At 66.0% G+C, this 18,401-nt stretch overlaps 2 protein-coding genes across 18 annotated transcripts in view; one reads left to right on the top strand and one right to left on the bottom strand.

The window, feature by feature from the left end:
• Positions 1–17,593, top strand: part of PKD1 (polycystin 1, transient receptor potential channel interacting) — a 44,263-nt gene extending 26,670 nt beyond the window's left edge. The window contains 32 exon segments of the mRNA XM_053893711.1: positions 152–301; positions 1,389–1,532; positions 1,634–1,831; positions 1,833–1,914; positions 1,990–2,203; positions 2,276–2,459; positions 2,785–2,937; positions 3,630–3,774; positions 3,882–4,502; positions 4,833–4,989; positions 5,237–5,489; positions 5,599–5,794; positions 6,817–6,987; positions 7,067–7,210; positions 7,299–7,509; positions 7,610–7,736; positions 8,510–8,626; positions 8,729–8,778; positions 8,967–9,139; positions 9,246–9,339; positions 11,905–12,023; positions 12,099–12,301; positions 12,377–12,571; positions 12,940–13,079; positions 13,712–13,824; positions 14,030–14,177; positions 14,333–14,458; positions 14,730–14,904; positions 15,081–15,371; positions 15,464–15,598; positions 15,682–15,987; positions 16,083–17,593. Of these exon segments, the coding sequence (XP_053749686.1) occupies positions 152–301; positions 1,389–1,532; positions 1,634–1,831; positions 1,833–1,914; positions 1,990–2,203; positions 2,276–2,459; positions 2,785–2,937; positions 3,630–3,774; positions 3,882–4,502; positions 4,833–4,989; positions 5,237–5,489; positions 5,599–5,794; positions 6,817–6,987; positions 7,067–7,210; positions 7,299–7,509; positions 7,610–7,736; positions 8,510–8,626; positions 8,729–8,778; positions 8,967–9,139; positions 9,246–9,339; positions 11,905–12,023; positions 12,099–12,301; positions 12,377–12,571; positions 12,940–13,079; positions 13,712–13,824; positions 14,030–14,177; positions 14,333–14,458; positions 14,730–14,904; positions 15,081–15,371; positions 15,464–15,598; positions 15,682–15,987; positions 16,083–16,535 (5,988 nt within the window). The 3' untranslated portion in view covers positions 16,536–17,593.
• A 35-nt stretch (positions 17,594–17,628) lies between these two features.
• TSC2 (TSC complex subunit 2) overlaps positions 17,629–18,401 on the bottom strand; it is a 35,956-nt gene continuing 35,183 nt past the window's right edge. For 9 of the 17 annotated variants that reach the window (XM_053893713.1, XM_053893718.1, XM_053893712.1 and 6 more), the window contains 4 exons: positions 18,316–18,394; positions 18,155–18,246; positions 17,958–18,065; positions 17,629–17,855 (listed from right to left, as the gene is read on the bottom strand). In XM_053893713.1, the coding sequence (XP_053749688.1) occupies positions 17,691–17,855; positions 17,958–18,065; positions 18,155–18,246; positions 18,316–18,394 (444 nt within the window). In that variant the 3' untranslated portion in view covers positions 17,629–17,690. The remainder of the gene's footprint in view (positions 17,856–17,957; positions 18,066–18,154; positions 18,247–18,315; positions 18,395–18,401) is intronic. The other 8 variants (XM_053893714.1, XM_053893717.1, XM_053893726.1 and 5 more) reach the window with 1 other exon arrangement.

The following is an 18,401-nucleotide window of genomic DNA, read 5'->3' as shown; positions in this document are numbered from 1 at the left end:
GTGCACCAGGGGGCGTGAGGTCCCCTCTGGCTCCCTTGGTCGTTCGTGCGGCTGAGCCTCGGAGGGGCAGGGGGTCTTCCAAACGTGCCCTGGGCTGGGCTCTGCTTTGAAGCCGTCCAGGGTCTCACGACCCCTTCCCTTGTGGCTACAGAGTGAGACTGGCGGGTGCGCTCTGACCTTTGGGCCCCGGGGCAGCAGCGTGGTCACCGTCCCCCGGGAGCGCCTGCAAGCTGGTGTGGAGTACACCTTCAACCTGACCGTGTGGAAGGCAGGCCGGAAGGAGGAGGCCACAAACCAGACGGTGGGTGCCACGGGCCTAGTCCTTAGCCCAGCAAGGCGGAGTTCCGGGCCCGGGGTGGCCGAGGTACAGCCAGGGAGGGCTGAGCGCACAGGGCCATTCACGCCAAACACTCTCGGTGAAGGTTTCCTGTGTTTGGGTGTTCTGGAAGCTGTCGGTTCTCACTGTGAGTTACTACGTTTGATTGATACAGATTCTCTTTAACAAAACGTTTTGCTTCAGTTTTGTTTCCTTCCAGAAGCGCTGCGGCCTTCCGGAGCTTAGAGGGGTCCTGGGTGCTCTGGGTATTTATTAGTGAGAAGTAAGGGGTTCCAGCAGCACCAAAGGCAGTGAGGAAACCGGCCCCCTTCCCAGAGCATGGGTGTCCTCGTTTTTGAACAGGAAGAGCCTGTTCTCAGCCCTGGGTGGACACGTGCTCAACATTGCTGCCCCCTGCACCCTCCAGGCAGGTCAGGACCGAGGTGCCAGCGGCCCCTGGGGCCGGCGCTGCTGCTGCGGCCTGCCGATGGCGGCAGGTGCGCGAGGTGCTGCTGGTGCCTGGGACGGGCTGTGTGGGGACGGGGGAGGTCGGAGCGGGGTCCAGCCTGGATTGGCTGAGGTGGGACCGACCTCAGATGGGGCTGTGTAGGGAGCACGGGCGCCTTCACCCCACACGTGCGTTCGTTCTGTTTCTCCTCCACGGGTCCGTCCGTCCATCCATCCATCCTGTTCACAGGTGAGTACCCGAGTGCTTCGTGCGTGCTAGGCCCAAGCTGGGCTTTGGGTGCTACGGAAAATAAGCGCGAGGTGGACTCTGCCCTCTTGGGTGTCCGCCACCATCCTCCGGACTGGGAGACGTCAAAAACTGAACGAATGTACTTGAGGAGGGCTGAGCCCACGGAGCCTTGGGAAGTTGGACTCCGGGTTAACTAGGTGCTGGCAGGGCCCAGAGAGGAGCCTTCCCAGCCAGGAGAACAGCATCAGGGCAGAGGCCGGAGGCCCAGCTCCCCTGGGGAGCCTGGCTGGGGCTGACTGCCCTGTGCAGCCTCAGGGTGTGGGCCCCAGGAGTGGAGGCCCTGGCTCAGGTCGTGGCTTCTTTTCTTGTCTCCAGGTGTTGATCCGCAGGGGTCGGGTGCCCCTTGTGTCCTTGGAGTGTGTGTCCTGCAAGGCGCAGGCCGTGTACGCAGTGAGCCGTAGCTCCTATGTGTACCTAGAGGGCCGCTGTGACAACTGTAGCGGGGGCTCCCAGCGAGGGGTGAGCGAATGTAGGACTGGGGGGCGGGGCCTCGGCGGGGCGGGGCGGGGCTGCTCCCGGTCGGTCTTCAGCACCTTGGTCTCTGTCCCTTGGCTCTGCAGCGCTGGGCGGCGCGTACTTTCAGCAACGAGACGCTGGTGCTGGACGAGACGACCACGTCAACAGGCAGCTCAGGCATGCGGCTGGTGGTACGGCGCGGCGTGCTGCGGGACGGCGAGGGTTACACGTTCACGCTCACGGTGCTGGGCCGCTCGGGCGAGGAAGAGGGCTGCGCCTCCATCCGCCTCTCCGCCAACCGGCCCCCCGCGCGGAGGCTCTTGCCGCCTCTTCCCGCTGGACGCCGTGCACGCCCTCACCACCAAGGTGCATTTCGAGTGCACAGGTGAGTACAGCTGCAGGTGACAGGGGGGCGCGGCGCAGGGAGTCCGGGGCGCCGCTGACACTGAGGGGCCCGCAGGCTGGCAGGATGCGGAAGACGCAGGCGCCCCACTCGTGTTCGCCCTGTTGCTGCGGCGCTGTCGCCAGGGCCACTGCGAAGAGTTCTGCGTCTACAGGGGCAGCCTCTCTGCCTACGGAGCCGTGTTGCCGCCTGGTTTTGCACCACACTTCCAGGTGGACTTGGCCGTGGTCGTGCAGGACCAGCTAGGCGCCGCTGTGGTTGCTCTCAATAGGTGAGCCTGGGCGGGATCTGGGCAGGCGGGAGCGGGGACTGCCACTTGTTCACCGTGAGCTTCTGCACGCAGGTCTCTGGCCATCACCCTGCCCGAACTCCCTAGTGACCTGCCAGGTGGCCCCCTGGACCTCACGACTTGGCTGCACAGCCTCACGGAGAGCATGCTTCCCAGACTACTGAGACAGGCTGACCCCCAGCACGTCATCGAGTACTCTCTGGCCCTCATCACTGTGCTCAACGAGGCCAGCGCAGGGGTGAGGAGTTCCCTCCTCTCATCTGCCCTCGGTGGGGAGGGTGGGCCCGGGCCAGTCTTCGCTGCCTCGCAAGCAGTTGGCCCCCTGACTCGTCTCCTTGAAATAACTCCTCTTCTCCACAGTCCCAGCCTGTGGACCCTTCCCCTGATGCCAGCCCTCCACACCCCCATGAGAAGTCCTGGGAAAGCCCCCTAAGCCCCCTTTTGTCCCTGAAGAAACAGGGTTTGAGCCGCTGCCCGAGTTTTCTAGTGGCTGAGACAACTTGTGTCGCTGCCAGTGAAGCTGCCCGTTGCCCTGAGGGCTCCCCTGTGCTCACTGCCCTCAGCACGAGCAGGCGCTGGCCTCGTCAGCAGAGTCGGACCCCAGGCGGCAGCTGCAAGCCCAGATACGCAAAAACGTCACAGAGATTCTGGTCTCCCTGCGGGTCAACACCGTGGATGACATCCGGCAGATTGCCGCGGCGCTGGCCCAGTGCACGGTAGGGTGGGCCTCGGGCCCCGTGGCAGCCCCTATCCTGGCCAAGTCTCCCGGGCCGTGTGCCTGTCCTTGGCCATTTAGCATGTGAGCTGCAGGTGCGACTGTGCAGGGTGGCCTAGGGGTGAGGAGCGGCTTGGCTCTAAGGAGAGCACACGTGAAGAGGCTGTTCCCGTGCCCTCCCACTCAGCCCATGGTCACACCTGATCCGGCTTCTGCAGCCCCAAGCACTTAGCCACCACTGTCGCCCAGGACTCGAGAACCGGGCTCGGCTGAGCTGAGCACAGTCTTGATGGGGGCGGGGGGCACGCTGTGCCTCTGCGTGGTGGGAAATTGCTGCACAGCTTTCAGCAGAGAAGGAAGCAGAGAACCTTCCCAGGCGGGAGAGGTGACCTGTGACACGTGGCTCTCATGGCCAGGCACACGGATTAGGGCGAGCGGCAGGACCGCGTTACCTTGGACCTTCCTCGCCCGCGGGTGGGGAGAAACCACAGAAGAGCTCTCGGCAGGGAGGCACATGGCCGGAACCCACGCTTGGGGTGGTTTTTCTAGCTGCGGCGTGAAGGGTGTTGGGGAAAGGCCTGGGCCACGTGGCCGGTGTGACGGAACTGAAGTGGGTTGAGGGGTCACGGGGGGTGCCGGCCCTGCTCAGCCAGGCCGGAGGAGGGCTGCCTACGGCGTCTGGCCTCCCTGCAGGTCTCCAGCAGGGAGCTCGTGTGCCGCTCGTGTCTGAAGAAGACGCTGCACAAGCTCGAGGGCATGATGCACATCCTGCAGGCCGAGACCGCCGAGGGCACCGGCACGCCCACGGCCATTGCTGACAGCATTCTCAACATCACAGGTGCGGCCGGGCCCAGGCAGGCGCGTGCTCCCCACCGCCCCCCCCCCCCGGCTGGCTCCCCCTCTGAGCCCTCCGCGCCACCTCTCCTCCCACCTCTCCTCCCACAGGTGACCTCATCCACTTGGCCAGCGCGGACGTGCAGGGCCCGCAGCCCTCAGAGCTGGGCGCAGAGCCGCCGTCGCTGATGGTGGCATCCAGGGCCTACCGCCTGTCGTCGGCCCTCATGTGTATCCTCATGCGCTCCCGCGTGCTCAACGAGGAGCCCCTGACGCTGGCCGGCGAGGAGATCGTGGCGCAGGGCAAGCGCTCAGACCCGCTGAGCCTGCTCTGCCAGGGCGATGCCTCGGTTCCCGGCTGCCACTTCTCCATCCCCGAGGCCTTCAGCGGGGCCCTGTCCAACCTCAGTGATGTGGTACAGCTCATCATCCTCGTCGACTCCAACCCTTTCCCCTTCGGCTACATCAGCAACTATACGGTCTCCACCAAGGTGGCGTCCATGGCCTTCCAGACGCAGGCCGGGGCCCAGATCCCCATTGGCCGGCTGGCCTCGGAGCGCGCCATCACCGTGAAAGTACCCAACAACTCAGACCGGGCTGCACGGGGCTGCCGCACCCCTGCCGGCTCTGCCGTCGTCCAGCCGCAGGCCTCGGTCGGCGTTGTGGTCGTCCCCGAGGACAGCAACCCTGACGCCGGGTTGCACCTACAGCTCACCTACTCGGTGCTTAGCGGTGGGTGTTGCGGGCCTCGGCCCAACCTATGTGGGGGACCCTTGGTGAGCAGGTGTCTTTCGTGCCCCGCCCCCCCCCCCCCCCCCCCCCCCCCCCCCCCCCGCCCTGACTCGTGGCCTTTAGGAAAGTCTGCCTCCTGCTTCATAGGCTGGCCGGGGCCTGGCCCCAGGGCAGCGGGGAACAAGGCAACAGTGAGTGCTGCCAGCAACAGAGAGCTCTCCAGCCCCCCAGCCCCAGGCTGCAGGGAGGGCGCCACAGGGCTCCGGGAGCGTCCCCCAGGGTGTGCGAGCTGCGCGGGGCAGCCGTCCAATGCTGTCCTTGTGCCCCTAGAACACTACCTGTCCCGGGAGCCCGAGCCCTACCTGGCTGTGTACCTGCACTCGGTGCCGCAGCCCAATGAGCACAACTGCTCAGCCAGCAGGAGGATCACCCCGGAGGCGCTGTCGGGCGGGGACCACAGGCCCTACACCTTCTTCATCGCCCCAGGGTGAGCCCACGCCCCGCCCTGGGAGCAGGCCACGGTGGACCCACAGTGGGGGCTAATCTCTGACGGCTGGCTGGACGCCAGCAGGGTCACTGGGTCTCCTGTGGGAGTAGGTCTGGCGGCAGGAGGACCGGAAGCGGCAGGCCTGGCCACCCGTGGTGGCCGTGGCTGCAGCTGAGGGGTCTGGGAGCAGGACCTGCCGTGACTCGGGCTGGGCAGGGTCTGGCTGTGACACTTGCTCAACTTCTAGGAGCAGAGACCCAGGCGGGACTTATTACCTGAACTTGACCAGCCACTTCCGTTGGTCGGCACTGGAAGTGACCGTGGGCCTGTACACATCCCTGTGCCAGTACTTCAGCGAGAAGGACATGATGTGGAGGACAGAGGGCCTTGTCCCTTTGGAAGAGACGTCACCCAGCCAGGCCGTCTGCCTCACCCGCCACCTCACTGCCTTCGGGGCCAGCCTCTTCGTGCCTCCCAGCCACGTGCGGTTCATCTTTCCAGTGAGTTGCACCATGTTTCTGGGGGCCTCGGAGTTCCCAGCCTTTCTCTCGTCCTGAGAAAGTGAGGCGAGGGCCGTGCCTCCTGTACCTGATGGCTCTGTCTCCCCAGGAACCGGCCTCAGGCGTGAACTACGTCGTCCTGCTGACCTGTTCCGTGTGCCTGGTGACCTATGTGGTCATGGCCGTGATCCTGCGTAAGCTGGACCAGCTGGACGTCAGCCGTGTCCGCGTGATCCCTTTCTGCGGGAAGGGGGGCCGCTTCAAGTACGAGATCCTGGTTAAGACTGGCTGGGGCCGGGGCTCAGGTGAGGCGGGGGGCTGTCTGGTCCAGGCCTCCCGGCTGCCCTTGCGTGTGCTCTCTGGCTATCTTCTCTGGTAGTGACTATCTCAGTAGATGACGGGACGAGGGCTCTGTTCACCCGGTGCCGCGTGGGGCGGGAGCTCATCAGGCCTCACGGTGCTCTCCGGGCACACGGGGCATCGGAGTGCGGGGCCTGCCTGTGTGCGCGAGTGGACGACAGTGGGGGTGGTGGTGAGCCGTTACTGGGAAGACGGACTGACCGAGCGAGGACCGTGTGACTTGAACGTTAGACGTGCTGGGGGCAAAAGCGTTCGATTTCTTTGTGGAAAACTTGCTGAGCAGCGTGGGCAGTGCTGGCCGTGTGGCTGTAGGGGGTGCCACGCACGAGCGTGTTCTCCATGCCTCGGCCACTTCCTGCGCTCCCCCCTCAGCGTGTCTTCGTTGGCCCTCCCGCTCTTGTCCCCCCGCCCCCCCCCCCCCCCGCCGCGTGTTCTGGTTGGCCCTCCTCGGTGACCCTGCCCCCCGGCGTGTCCTCATTGGTCCTCCTGCCCCTGCCCCCCCGCACTTGTCCTCGTTGGCCCTCCTGCTCCGTGACACTCCTCTGACCGCTCAGTGGGTTGCTCTGTGACATCTTTGTTCTTTCTCTCGTGGTCCCTGTCTGCCTACATTGGTGAGTTTGGTGTGGCCTCGGCCAGTGTCGACCTGCCTGGTGACCGTTGTTCTGAACGTCTCTCCCACGTTACCACTTTTCTCCTCCTCGCTGTGCTCTTACCCTCACTGGCCAGTCCCCGTTTTTGTAAAACGTCACGTGCATGTGGTATCACAGGGAGGTAGGGCCGACTGTGTCTCACGTAGTCGCTCGGTTAATCTGGCGCCCCGCCTGCTGCACCGTGTCGTTGGCGGCTGCGTGTCTGGCACGTTGAGGGGGGTGAGAGGGCACCTGTCAGAGCGGCCTGTCCGCTGAGCGAAGGAAGGTCCGCCCGGGGTCACGTACCCAGCCCCGCTGCCTCTCTGTCCATCCTCCAGGAACCACGGCACACGTGGGCATCATGCTGTATGGGGCTGAGGGCCGCAGCGGCCACCGGCACCTGGATGGGGACAGGGCCTTCCGCCGCAACAGCCTGGACGTGTTCCAGATCGCCACGCCGCACAGCCTGGGCAGCGTGCGGAAGATCCGCGTGTGGCACGACAACAAAGGTCTGTGGGGGCGCCCGCGGCTGCCCCTCCGGCACCCCACCAGCTCCCTTCAGCCTGACTCACCGCCCCACCCCTGCAGGGCTCAGCCCCGCCTGGTTCCTGCAGCACATCATCGTCCGGGACCTGCAGACCGCCTGCAGCACCTTCTTCCTGGTCAACGACTGGCTGTCGGTGGAGACTGAGGCCAATGGCGGCCTCGTGGAGAAGGAGGTGCTGGCAGCAAGTAAGGGCCTGGGCCCGTCCCTGCCCGGGCTGGCCGAGGGGTGGCCTGTGCCGCTGGCCTCCTGAAGCCAGCTGTGCCCTTTCTGCAGGCGACGCGGCTGTGCGGCGGTTCCGGCGCCTCCTGGTGGCCGAGCTGCAGCGTGGCTTTTTTGACAAGCATCTCTGGCTCTCCCTCTGGGACCGGCCACCCCGGAGCCGCTTCACCCGCGTCCAGCGGGCCACCTGTTGCGTCCTCCTCGTCTGCCTCTTCCTGGGTGCCAATGCTGTGTGGTACGGGGTCGTGGGAGACGCCGCCTACAGGTGGGTGCCCGTGGGGGGCCTGACGATCTCCTCCTGCCCGACCCCTCCTACCCCCCGCAGCCTCTCCCAGCCCGGGTCTCTCTCCTCTCCTGCCACACAGCGCGGGGCCCGTGTCCGGTCTGATCCCGCTGAGTGCCGACACAGTTGCCGTCGGCCTGGTGTCCAGTGTGGTGGTCTATCCCGTCTACCTGGTCATTCTGTTTCTCTTCCGGATGTCCCGGAGCAAGGTGGGCTGGGGCCCGGGGAGCTTCCACAGGACAGAGCGTGGGTCTCGCTGCCGCCAAGGGTGGCCGGAGGGAAGGGCAGAAGGTCGAGACGACTGACCCAGGGAGACAGAGAGATGCAGATTGTCCAGATCACGAATGAACCAACGGGGCCCCACTTCTGATGCCACGGAAATCACAGGGCAGATTGGGGGGGGGGGGGGGGGGTCCCGTGACTGCTGTGGACCAGCCTGTCAGGTGACTGAGGGGAGACGGGCAGGGTCCCGGAAAGACTCGGGAGGATGTCGCAAACCTGAGCAGAGCAGATCTCTAGCAAGAGGCCAAAGTGGCGATTTAAACCGTCTGACACGGAAGAGCCCAAATGGCCTCCCTGGTGGCTCTCATGCACCTGCCGAAGGGTCAGTGCCTCACAGGCTCGGAGAGACAAGGCGCAGGCGCTTCCCGCCCGATCTGATGGGGACTGCACGAGATGAGGGAAGGACAGAGCACTTCCCTCAGGAGGGACCCACCGCCATACCCTGGGGGCGTGTGCGCCAGGGGTCCCGTGGGGTAATCCGCCGCCACCACGGCTGGTTCGAGTCGACGACAAATAAAACTGGAGTCCTCAGCTCTGCCAGCTGCATTCCAGTGCCCTGAGCGGCCTGTGGCTACCGTGATGGACAGTGCAGATACAGAACGTGTGCCCGATTCTAGAACATTCTCTAGCACAGCCCCAGTCTAGGCTCTGCCTGCTCCGGAGGTGGCACACCTCTGCTGAATGCCTGCCTCTCCCCTAGGTGGCTGGGGGCCCGAGCCCCACCCCCGCGGGGCAGCCGGTCCTGGACATCGACAGCTACCTGGATTCGTCTGTGCTGGACAGCTCCTTCCTGGCCTTCCCGGGGCTCCGCGCTGAGGTGAGTGTGCCCCCCCCCCCCCACAGGGCCCTGCCGGGCTGGGTGGGTCCCGCTGCCTCTGGGCAGCTCAGAACCTGAGGTGTTCTCTGTGCTTCTCAACAGGCCTTTGCCGGACAAATGAAAAGTGACTTATTTTTAGATGATTGCAAAAGGTAGGAGTCCCTGGAGAGAGCGTGAGCCTTGGTGTGGGTCCGCCACACCTCGTGCGTGGTGCATTATGAGTGTCTGCGCTGCGTGGGTTTTGTCCCCTGGCCCCGTGTATTGTCGTCACACACGCTCTAGGGCCGTGTTGTACGTGTGTCCCCCTGGGCCCCCCTTGTTTCACCTGTGTCACCTACAGCCTGGTGTGCTGGCCGTCCAGTGAAGGCACGCTGAATTGGCCGGACCTGCTGAGTGACCCATCTATCGTGGGCAGCACCCTGCAGCGGCTGGCACGGGGCCGCCTGGGCCCGGAGGAGGACGGGCTCTCCCTGGTCAGCCCCTCCTCACCTGCCAAGTCCTTCTCAGCTTCGGGTGAGCAGGGGTGGGGAGGGTGGTATCCCCACGCGATCCCCGGGAAGGTCCTGAAGAACCTGGGGGTGGGAGAAACCATGCCCCCGCTGACGTGTTTTCCCTCTAGACGAGGACCTCATCCGGCGGATCGTGGCTGAAGGGGCCGGCAGCCTGGCCCCTGCCCGGGACGCACAAGTAGAAACGGATCTGCTCGCTGGCCTGTAAGTCCCTGGCTCCCGGGGGTTGGGGGGCGGCGGGGAGCCCAGGCCAAGAAGCCCCGCTCCCCACCTGGGACTGGCCCTGTGCGGGGCTGGGCCCCTTACCTATTGAAAGGACCTCACAGGGTGGCAAGCGTTCCCCACAGGTGGCGGAGGCGTGGGGTGATGGGGTGCTCAGGACCAGGTTTTCCAAACATCCCGGTTGTTTTCTTTTGAGATTGTTTCAATTTTATGTTTTTAAGAATCTCTCAACGTCTGAGATGGACGATTCGTATAAAACCATCTCTTATTTCCTTTTTTTTCTCCAATAATCACATTTCTGCTCTTTTTAACTCTTGTCGTTTTCAAGCACCAAAGATGACACATATGAACCGTCCTGAGCATAGGGAACGGGGCGGGGGGGGGGGGCCTCTCGAGTCGTTTTGCAAACACAGATAACCGTGGCACGATCGCATGTTACGAAGAAATTGGAAATTGATTCAGAAGGTCTCTACTATGGGGAGATCCTGGGACAGCAGCCCCAGATAGCTCCGGCCCAGAGCCCTTCCTCAAGTCCAGGTTCAGGCCTTGGGCTGACTGCGCGAACGGGCCCCGCGGACGTTCACTGGCCTGCGCGGAGCTGCCCGCCCCGCAGGGCCCAGGCCCCCCTCCAGAGACGCTGCGCCCCGCCCCCCCCGGTCCCGGTCTCAGAACCGGCCCGGTGCACCGCTCGGCCACCACAAGTTTTCATTGACTTCCGACTCCTCTCTTGGCGTCCTTCCTCACGCACACCTGCCGCTGCCCTTCCGGTCCCGAGTCTGACCCTCCTGTTTGCTCTTGCGCCTCCGTCCAAACGTCCCCCTCGGCGGAGTCCTGCTCCCCGAGGCAGGCCCTGCCGCTGCTCTCCTAGGGCACCGGCCCTCTGTCGCCGTGTGACCGGTCACCCCAAAACTCTGTGCTTCAAGGGAGCCAGACGGCAGGCAGGTTGGTGGTTGTCCCCATCTGACCCTCACCCTGGCTGGCTTGAGCGCCCTCACGGCATGACGGCCGACACCTCAGAGCGAGTGGCCCCAAGCAAAGCAGGAACCACAGAGTCCTTTACGACCCAGCCCTGTCAGTCACCACTGTGTCCTTGCCCGCGGAAGTGGCGGGAGGGGGGAAGTGTCCCTTGGAGGCGGCTCGCCTTACCACGCTCCAGCAGCTGCGTGGGCTGGCCCTGCCGCCTCCGTCGACCGCTTCCCTCCTTTTCTGCCTTCATCTCTGCTGTCTTCTGCCCCCCTTCTGCCTAGAGGCATCCTCCCCAAGACAAGAGCCCCAGTCTCCTTCCTGCCGTTCTTGGCGCGGCTGCTCCCCGGCTGGGGCCTTCCTGCCTGCAAAAGCAGGAGGGCGTAGTGATGGGGACCTCCTCTCTGTCCTCCCTGCCTCCGGGCGTCTTGCCTGCACGCTCCCGCCCCCAGCAGTGTGCGTGGCCTTGGCTCCTTTCACTCGGGGCCGGAACGGTGCCCGGCCTCGGCCGGGGACCCGGGGTGCTGGCCCGTGACAGGCAGGTTTTGGTCTCCTGCGGCTTGGTGTTTGGTGAAGCCGCGTGTATTTTAGGCCATATCCGCTATGCCACCTGCCCTGACGCCACATCCACATGTAAAACATGAACGTGGGCGTCCGGAGAAAGCCCTAGAAAGAACAGGAATGCCACTGCTCCTGCCTAATGAGGATACGGAGCACCTGTTCTCTAGTCCATCTCAAGAAAAGGTTTGCTTGCTGTCCTGACTTCCCACCCGCATAAACGATACTTCTTACTCTCGAAGGCTCACAAACCCAGGCGCGTTCGGCGCAGCTCATGGCAGGCACCTGCTGGGAGCGGGGGAGGGGGGCCTGTTCTGTGTAGTCAGGGCACAGCTGTGCAGGCCCCCCTGCCAGGCACGCGCTTGGCCCTCAGGAAGTGCCTGTCACACCCTTGTTTCACATCCCCCCGCCCCCGGAGCCCCCGTTCCTTGGTGGGGCAGCTGTGCAGCCGGCCAGGTCAGTGTGGCGCCGTGGGCCGCACACACTTCTCTCGGCCCCGGGAACCCTAGATACTGTCGGAGTTTTGAGACAAAGGGGTTTCCTTGTTCAAGAGTTGCATCTTGGGTCACAGAGCTGCGTCAGCGCGCGGTCCCTTTGTGAAACGTGGGTCTGCGTGGGGAGGTTGGGGGCGAAGACGCGAGGTGTGCGGAGTGTGTCCCGGAAGGTCGCGACGCGAACCCGGAGCCTTGGGGCCGCTTCAGCCGTGCTGCGAGCCACCGCTGCTGGGGTCACGATGGGAGAGGACTCTGTCCGTGGGTGGAGGAGCAGCGAGCGAGGGGGAGACGGCAGCGGAGGCTGACATGGGTTTTCGGCCTGAGGGGCAGGGCAGGCATCGGGGGCCCTTCCCAGAGTCACCGGTGGTGGTCTGAGCCCCAGCGCTGTATCTACCCGGGTTTGGGGCAGTGTCTTCTCTCGGCTGACACGGGGGGCGGGGTGCAGGGGTAGGGGGGCTCGGGGACGTCGTGCTGTGGGCCCACAGCTGAGCGCGGGCTACGCCTCCCCCCTCCCCCCCTTTCTGTGCCTCAGGTCCAGCGCTCCTGCGGAGAGGACGGAGACGCTGATGCTGCAGAGGCTGGGGGACAGGGGGCTGCCCAGCCCGGGTCTGACCTGGGAGCGGCTCCAGTCAGCAAAGCCCGCCAGGACAGGTGTGCTCTCGTGTCCCCAGGACGCCCCTCCGGGCCCCTCCCCGTGGGCTGCCCGTCACCTGTCTTCCTCCCCAGGACTGGTGGACGGTCTGCGGAGGCGGCTGCTGCCAGCCTGGTGTGCTCCCCTGGCCCACGGACTCAGCCTGCTCTTGGTGGCTGTGGCTGTGGGGGTCTCCGGCTGGGTGGGTGCCGGCTTCTCCCCTGGTGTGGGTGTGATGTGGCTCCTCTCGAGCAGCTCCAGCTTCTTGGCCTCCTTCTTCGGCTGGGAGCCGCTCAAGGTGAGTGGGACGTTGGGGGGCCGGGCTGCCAGTCCCTGGCGCCTGTGGGCCCCTCTGACGCCTCCCTTGGCCCAGGTCCTGCTGGAGGCCCTGTACTTCTCCCTGGTGGCCAAGCGGCTACACCCCGACGAGGATGACACCCTGGTGGAGAGCCCGGCTGTGACCCCTGTGAGCGAGCGTGTGCCCCGTGTGCGGCCCCCACACGGCTTTGCGCTCTTCCTGGCGAAGGAAGAGGCCCGAAAGGTCAAGAAGCTGCACGGGATGCTGAGGGTGAGCCGCTCTCCTGTCTCGCGTCTGGCTGAAACCGCACCTTCTTGCGGGTGCTCCCTCGGAGACCCCGCGCGTGCGCCCTGTGGCCCTCTCGCCCCCGCCCCCGCCCCCCTCACCCCCAGCTCCCGGTGCCTGTGCCCTGCTGTGCCTCTTCCCGTGCCCGGCTCGATGAGCAGCCTCGCAGGCCCTAGGGGCCATCTTCTCTGCCTTTGGAGGGACCACCTGTCCACCCCTCTGGCAGGATGCTGGCGGGTGTCTGTGCCGCCCCGCTGGCACCAGGCACCTTGGCCACGGGCGGTTTGCTGGCTAGTGCCGTGACGGTGGGCCACACTGGGATTGGCTGACCCCAGGGCCGTCCCTGCCCCCAGAGCTTCCTGGTATACATGCTCTTCCTGCTGGTGACGCTGCTGGCCAACCATGGGGACGCTTCCTGCCACAGCCATGCCTACCGCCTGCAGAGTGCCATCAAACAGGAGCTCGGCAGCCAGGCCTTCCTGGCCATCACCCGGTACAGGCACCCCCGTGCACATGCGCGTGTCCACCTGCCAGGCCGGGGAGGCATTGATGCCCGCCAGATCCCATCTCGATCTTGTCCTTGGTGCAACCCAGTCCCCAGGGGACGTGGGGCAGCGTCTTGGATTGTCGTGGGGTGTCAGGACCGGAGTAGGTGGTGTTGGCAACACGGGACCGGAGGCACTGTTCAAAACGTCCCGGGGCGCCTGGGGGTGCCCGGTCAGTTGAGCGTCAGAGTCTTGGTTTCGGTGCAGGTCACGATCCCATGGTGTCGGGGGTGAAAGCCCCGCATCAGACTGCGTCCTGACATTGGGGACCCTACTTGGGATTCTGTCTCCCTCGTTCTCTACCCCTACCCCGCTCATGCTGTCTGTGTCTCTCTCAAAACAAATAAGTAAATAATCTTAGAGTACCCAGAATCGCCCCATAACACTTCCTGCTCCAAATGTCAGTCTGCTGAGCTTGAGGCTTCTGGGTCTTGACCTCGTCCCGTCCCGTGGCACTGGCAGCGTGCTGTTGGCTGGGCTGGGGCGGCAGGAGCAGTGCTCTGTGGGCCTCTGACCACCCCCGCCCCCAGGGGTGCAGGGCGCTGCCGGGTAGAACACGGGACTCTGTCTGTGTGAGCAGGTCTGAGGAGTTTTGGCCGTGGATGTCCCACGTCCTGCTCCCCTACATCCATGGGAACCAGTCCAGCCCAGAGTTGGGGCCCCCGCGACTGCGGCAGGTGCGGCTGCAGGAAGGTGAGCCGTGGAGGGAGGCCTGGCACTGCGTCCTTGCTCTCTCCCAAAGAGACACCCCTGGCTGCGTTCTGGTTCTAGCTGTCTAGCTGTGCGTCCCTTACTTTCTCCATCTGTGACACTGTGACTTCTGCCTTCTGGGTTGCAGGGAGGGCCTGGTGGGGTCACGTAGAGCCCAGCTGGCAAAGAACTCCCCCTCTGCTTTCAGCACTCTGCCCAGACCCGGCTCGCCCGGGCGTGCCCATGTGCGCGGCAGCCGCAGGCTCCTTCAGCACAGGCGACTATGGCATCGGCTGGGGCAGTGCTGCCCACAACGGCTCCGAGACGTGGGCCTACTCTGCGCCAGACCTGCTGGGGTGAGCACAGAGGGAGGGCCCCGGGATCCGGGAGGATCCGGGACGCAGGGAGGGGGGGGTTGTTGTCCACGGGCGCCCCCTAGCCCCAGCCAGCCTTGCCTCCCAGGTTCTTCCAGGGCTGGGACCTTGCTCTAACGCCGTCCCCTCGCCGGCAGGGTCTGGTCCTGGGGCTACTGCGCCGTGTACGACAGCGGGGGCTACGTTCAGGAGCTGGGGCTGAGCCTGGAAGAGAGCCGCGCGCAGCTGGGCTTCCTGCAGCTGCACAACTGGATCGACAACAGGTGCTCGCGCTCCACCTGTCCCCGCCTTTCCACACTGCGGCGCTTCCGGCGGGCACACGGGGGTCCCCAGGCGGCCCTCCTCCGGAGCCCTGCCCCTCCGCGGTCCACTCCCCCACCCCGCCGCTTTTCCGTGTCCCCATCTTTCCCCACGCACCTCACTGACCGCTCGGCCTCCACCTCCTCCCCGGGCCCCGCGTCACCCGCCGCCCAAGCCCCTTTCTCTGGGAAGACACCCAGTCATTTTACCCCGCCCGGCCCTCTCGCCGTGTAGGAGCCGCGCGGTGTTCGTGGAGCTCACGCGCTACAGCCCGGCCGTGGGGCTACATGCCGCCGTCACGCTGCGCCTCGAGTTCCCGGTGGCCGGGCACGCCGTGACCGCAGTCAGCGTGCGCCCGTTCGCGCTGCGACGCCTGAGTTCCGGCCTCTCGCTGCCACTGCTCACCTCGGTGGGTGCCGGCCGCGCCCGCGCCCGCCCCCGCCGCCCCGCCGCCCCGCCCCTCCACCCTCACTTCGCCCCGCCCCTTCCCCTCACTTCGCCCCGCCCCCTCCCCCTCACTTCGCCCCGCCCCCTCCCCCTCACTTCGCCCCGCCCCCTCCCCCTCACTTCGCCCCGCCCCCGCAGGTGAGCCTGCTGCTGTTCGCGCTGTACTTTTCGGTGGCCGAGGCGCGTGTGTGGCGCCGGGAAGGGCGGACGCGCGCCGCACAGTCCGGAGCCTGGGCGCGGTGGCTGCTGGTGGCCCTGACCGCGGCCGCGGCGCTCGTGCGCCTGGCCCAGCTGGGTGTCGCCGACCGCCAGTGGACCCGCTTCGTGCGCCGCCGCCCGCGCCGCTTCACCAGCTTCGAGCAGGTGGCGCAGCTGAGCTCCGCGGCTCGCGGCCTGGCCGCCTCGCTTCTCTTTCTCCTGCTGGTCAAGGTGAGGGCTGGGCTGGCGGGGGTCCGCTGGGGCCCGGGCCGGGTCGGGTCGAACTGGCGGCGGTTCGGTCAACTGACACCGCTCGCCCCCAGGCCGCCCAGCAGCTGCGCTTCGTGCGCCAGTGGTCGGTTTTCGGCAAGACGCTGTACAGGGCCCTGCCGGAGCTCGTGGGTGCGGCCTTGGGCCTGGTGGTGCTCGCCGTGGCGTATGCCCAGCTGGCCGTTCTGGTAGGTGGCGGCGAGGCCGTCAGGGGAGGGGGGGGGGGCTCAGCCCGGGACGCGCCCCTCACGCGTGCCCCCTCCCCTGGCAGCTGGTCGCTTCCTGCGTGGACTCGTTTCGGAGCGCCCTGAGGGCCATCTTGGTGCCGTGCCCCGGGTCTGGGGGTCCTGCCCCGTGCCCTGCGGAGTCCTGGCGCCTCTCCCCGCTGCTGTGCACTGGGCTCTGGGCGCTGCGGCTGTGGGGGGCCCTGAGGCTGGGGGCGGTCCTCCTGCGGTGGCGGTACCACACGCTGCGTGGGGAGCTCTACCGGCCGGCCTGGGAGCCGCAGGACTACGAAATGGTGGAGCTGTTCTTGCGCAGGCTGCGCCTCTGGATGGGCTTCAGTAAGGTTAAGGAGGTGGGTACGGCCCAGTGGGGGGGAGAGGGACGCACCCTGGGCCCAGGGGAGCCCGGGGTGCAGCCGGACTGACGGAGCCCCTGTGCCGCCCCCAGTTCCGTCACAAAGTCCGGTTTGAAGGGATGGAACCGCTGCCCTCGCGCTCCTCCAGGGGCTCCAAGTCGTCGCCGGACGCACCCCCCCCCAGTGGGGACTCAGACGCCTCCCGGCCCTCCACGGCCTCCAGCCAGCTGGACACACCCAGCGGGGGCCTGAGCCGGCTGGGGCCGCGTGGGGAGCCCGAGCCCTCTCGCCTCCAAGCCGTGTTCGAGGCCCTTCTGACCCAGTTCGACCGACTCAACCAGGCCACGGAGGATGTCTACCGGCTGGAGCAGAGGCTTCAGAGCCTGCAAGGCCGCAGGAGCACGGGTGCCCCCAGCCCCTCCTCAGACCTGCGGCCAGCCCTGCCTGGCCGTCTTGCCCGGGCCAGTCGTGGCGTGGGTCTGGCCCCGGGCCCCTGCAGGGTTTCCCTGCGGGCTAAGAACAAGGTCCACCCCGGCAGCACTTAGTCCCCGGGGGTCCTGGGCTCACACCCCGTCCCTGGGATGGGCCTCTGGCTTCAGTCTGCTCTGCAGAGGGAGCCAGAGCAGACACCGCTCAGTATTAATTTCTGCCACCCTTACGGTCTTGGGCCAGGCAGAAGAGCTGCACGAAGGCCCCCAGGGAGCAGTCGTCTCTCTCTCTCTCTCTGTGGGTCTCAGCACTTTAAAGACGCCATGTGGGCAGCCAGGACCCAGGGTCCCCTCCCCGGCTCCCCGTGGGAGGACACAGCAGTATTGGGCTGAGTGCCCAGCCTCTGAGATGCTAATTTATTACCGGAGTCCTCAGGTACAGCGGGCTGTGCCCGGCCCCACCTCCTGGGCAGACATCTCCCCTTTGCTAAGGATCCAGGCTTCGGGGAGGGGAACCTGCACCTCCCGTCGTCTCCCCCTAAGTTATTACCTCTTCCTTGCCCCTGCTGAGTGCACGCACCTTCAGCCGCAGTGTCTCTGTCAGTAATTTATACGGGGTTAAAAATGTATTTTTGTACGTCGCTCTCTTTTTCATTAGGGCCGAGGGACCTGGTGGCTGCAGTGGCTCCATGCCCCCCGTCTCCTGTGGGGAGGGGTGCTGGGGCTGCAGAGCTGGCCTCCCTCCCCAGACACCTAACCAGAGTTGGATCCAAGTTGGGCCTGGGGCCGGGATGGGAGGCTTGTTGGAAGGGCCCAGCCATCGCCTCGGTGGCACTTCCTGTCGCCACCCCCTTCCCCACCCCCGTGGCCTTGCTCTCTGCCTGGGCTGTGACAGCAAGAGGGCAGAGCCCAGACCTGCGGGTGTCAGGTCTGGGGGAGGAGTAGGACGCGGGCGGCACCAGAACTCCAGGGTGGAAGGAGCCCTGCCCCGGGGCTGGCTCCCGGGGCCGGGGCAGGTGAGGGTCTGTGTACCGGAGAACACGTGGGTGGTGGCAGGGTGGCCCCCCCGGCCGCAGCCCGACAGGCCCTGTACCACCTCCATGGGTGTGGCCATAGCTACAGCCTTGATCCCATCCCCACCCGACAAAGTCAAATAAACCAGCTGGCTGACTGCATCCGCGTCTGGCTCTGAGTGACACGGTGGGGGGAGGCCGGGGCTGCACCACTGCTTTATTTCATTTGCGCAAATAACGGCGGGGCACGGGACCCGGCTCACACGAACTCGGTGAAGTCATCCACAGAGGAGATGAGGCGCTTCCGCTGGCCCGTCTCGTACGTGGGCATGGGCTCGGCCGGGGCCGGGGCCTTGGCGTGGCCCGGAGGGTGCGTCTGCGTCAGTGGCAGGCTGGGGTTGGAGTAGTGGGCTTCCTCGCGGATCTGGAGGGGACGGGGAGCCTTCAGGAAGAAGGGGGGGCACTTGCCCTCCTTGAGATGGATGCCAGTGCACGCCCCCCTCCCCGCAAGGCATCTGAGGCCCACCTGCCCTACCCGGTGGCGCAGCCGCTTGATGTGACGGAGCCTGGCGATCCACTTGGACGGGTAGATATCCGTGGGGTTAGAGCGGCTGTGGTGCACCTGGGAGGCCATCTGGGGTGGGAGACGGGGAGCGCTGAGGCCCCTGTGGCCGGCACCCCTGGGCCCGTCCCACCCTGCCCCGGGCCGACCCCTCTGCTCACGTTGGCGTGCAGAGCCATCTGACGGGCCACGAAGGGCAGGTTGCGATCAGACACGATCTTGGCCACGCTGGTGTCCACGAGGCCCTCCATGTCTGAGGAGACACAGAGCTCGCGAGGGGCTCAGGGCCGCGAGGGCCTCCCCGCCCGGCCCCAGGGCTCACCCTTCCTGCACTGTAGGGACACCAGGTTGCACTCGTAGTCCAGGGGGGTGATGATCACGTGGACGAAGTTGAACTGGCCCTGCGCA

The sequence above is a fragment of the Panthera pardus genome, unplaced genomic scaffold (genome assembly GCF_024362965.1).
Source record: "Panthera pardus isolate Hobbes unplaced genomic scaffold, ASM2436296v1 HiC_scaffold_4, whole genome shotgun sequence".
In the NCBI taxonomy this organism is placed as follows: Eukaryota; Metazoa; Chordata; class Mammalia; order Carnivora; family Felidae; genus Panthera; species Panthera pardus.
Note: the sequence above shows the minus strand (reverse complement) of the source record. Positions and strands in the feature narration are given on the sequence as shown.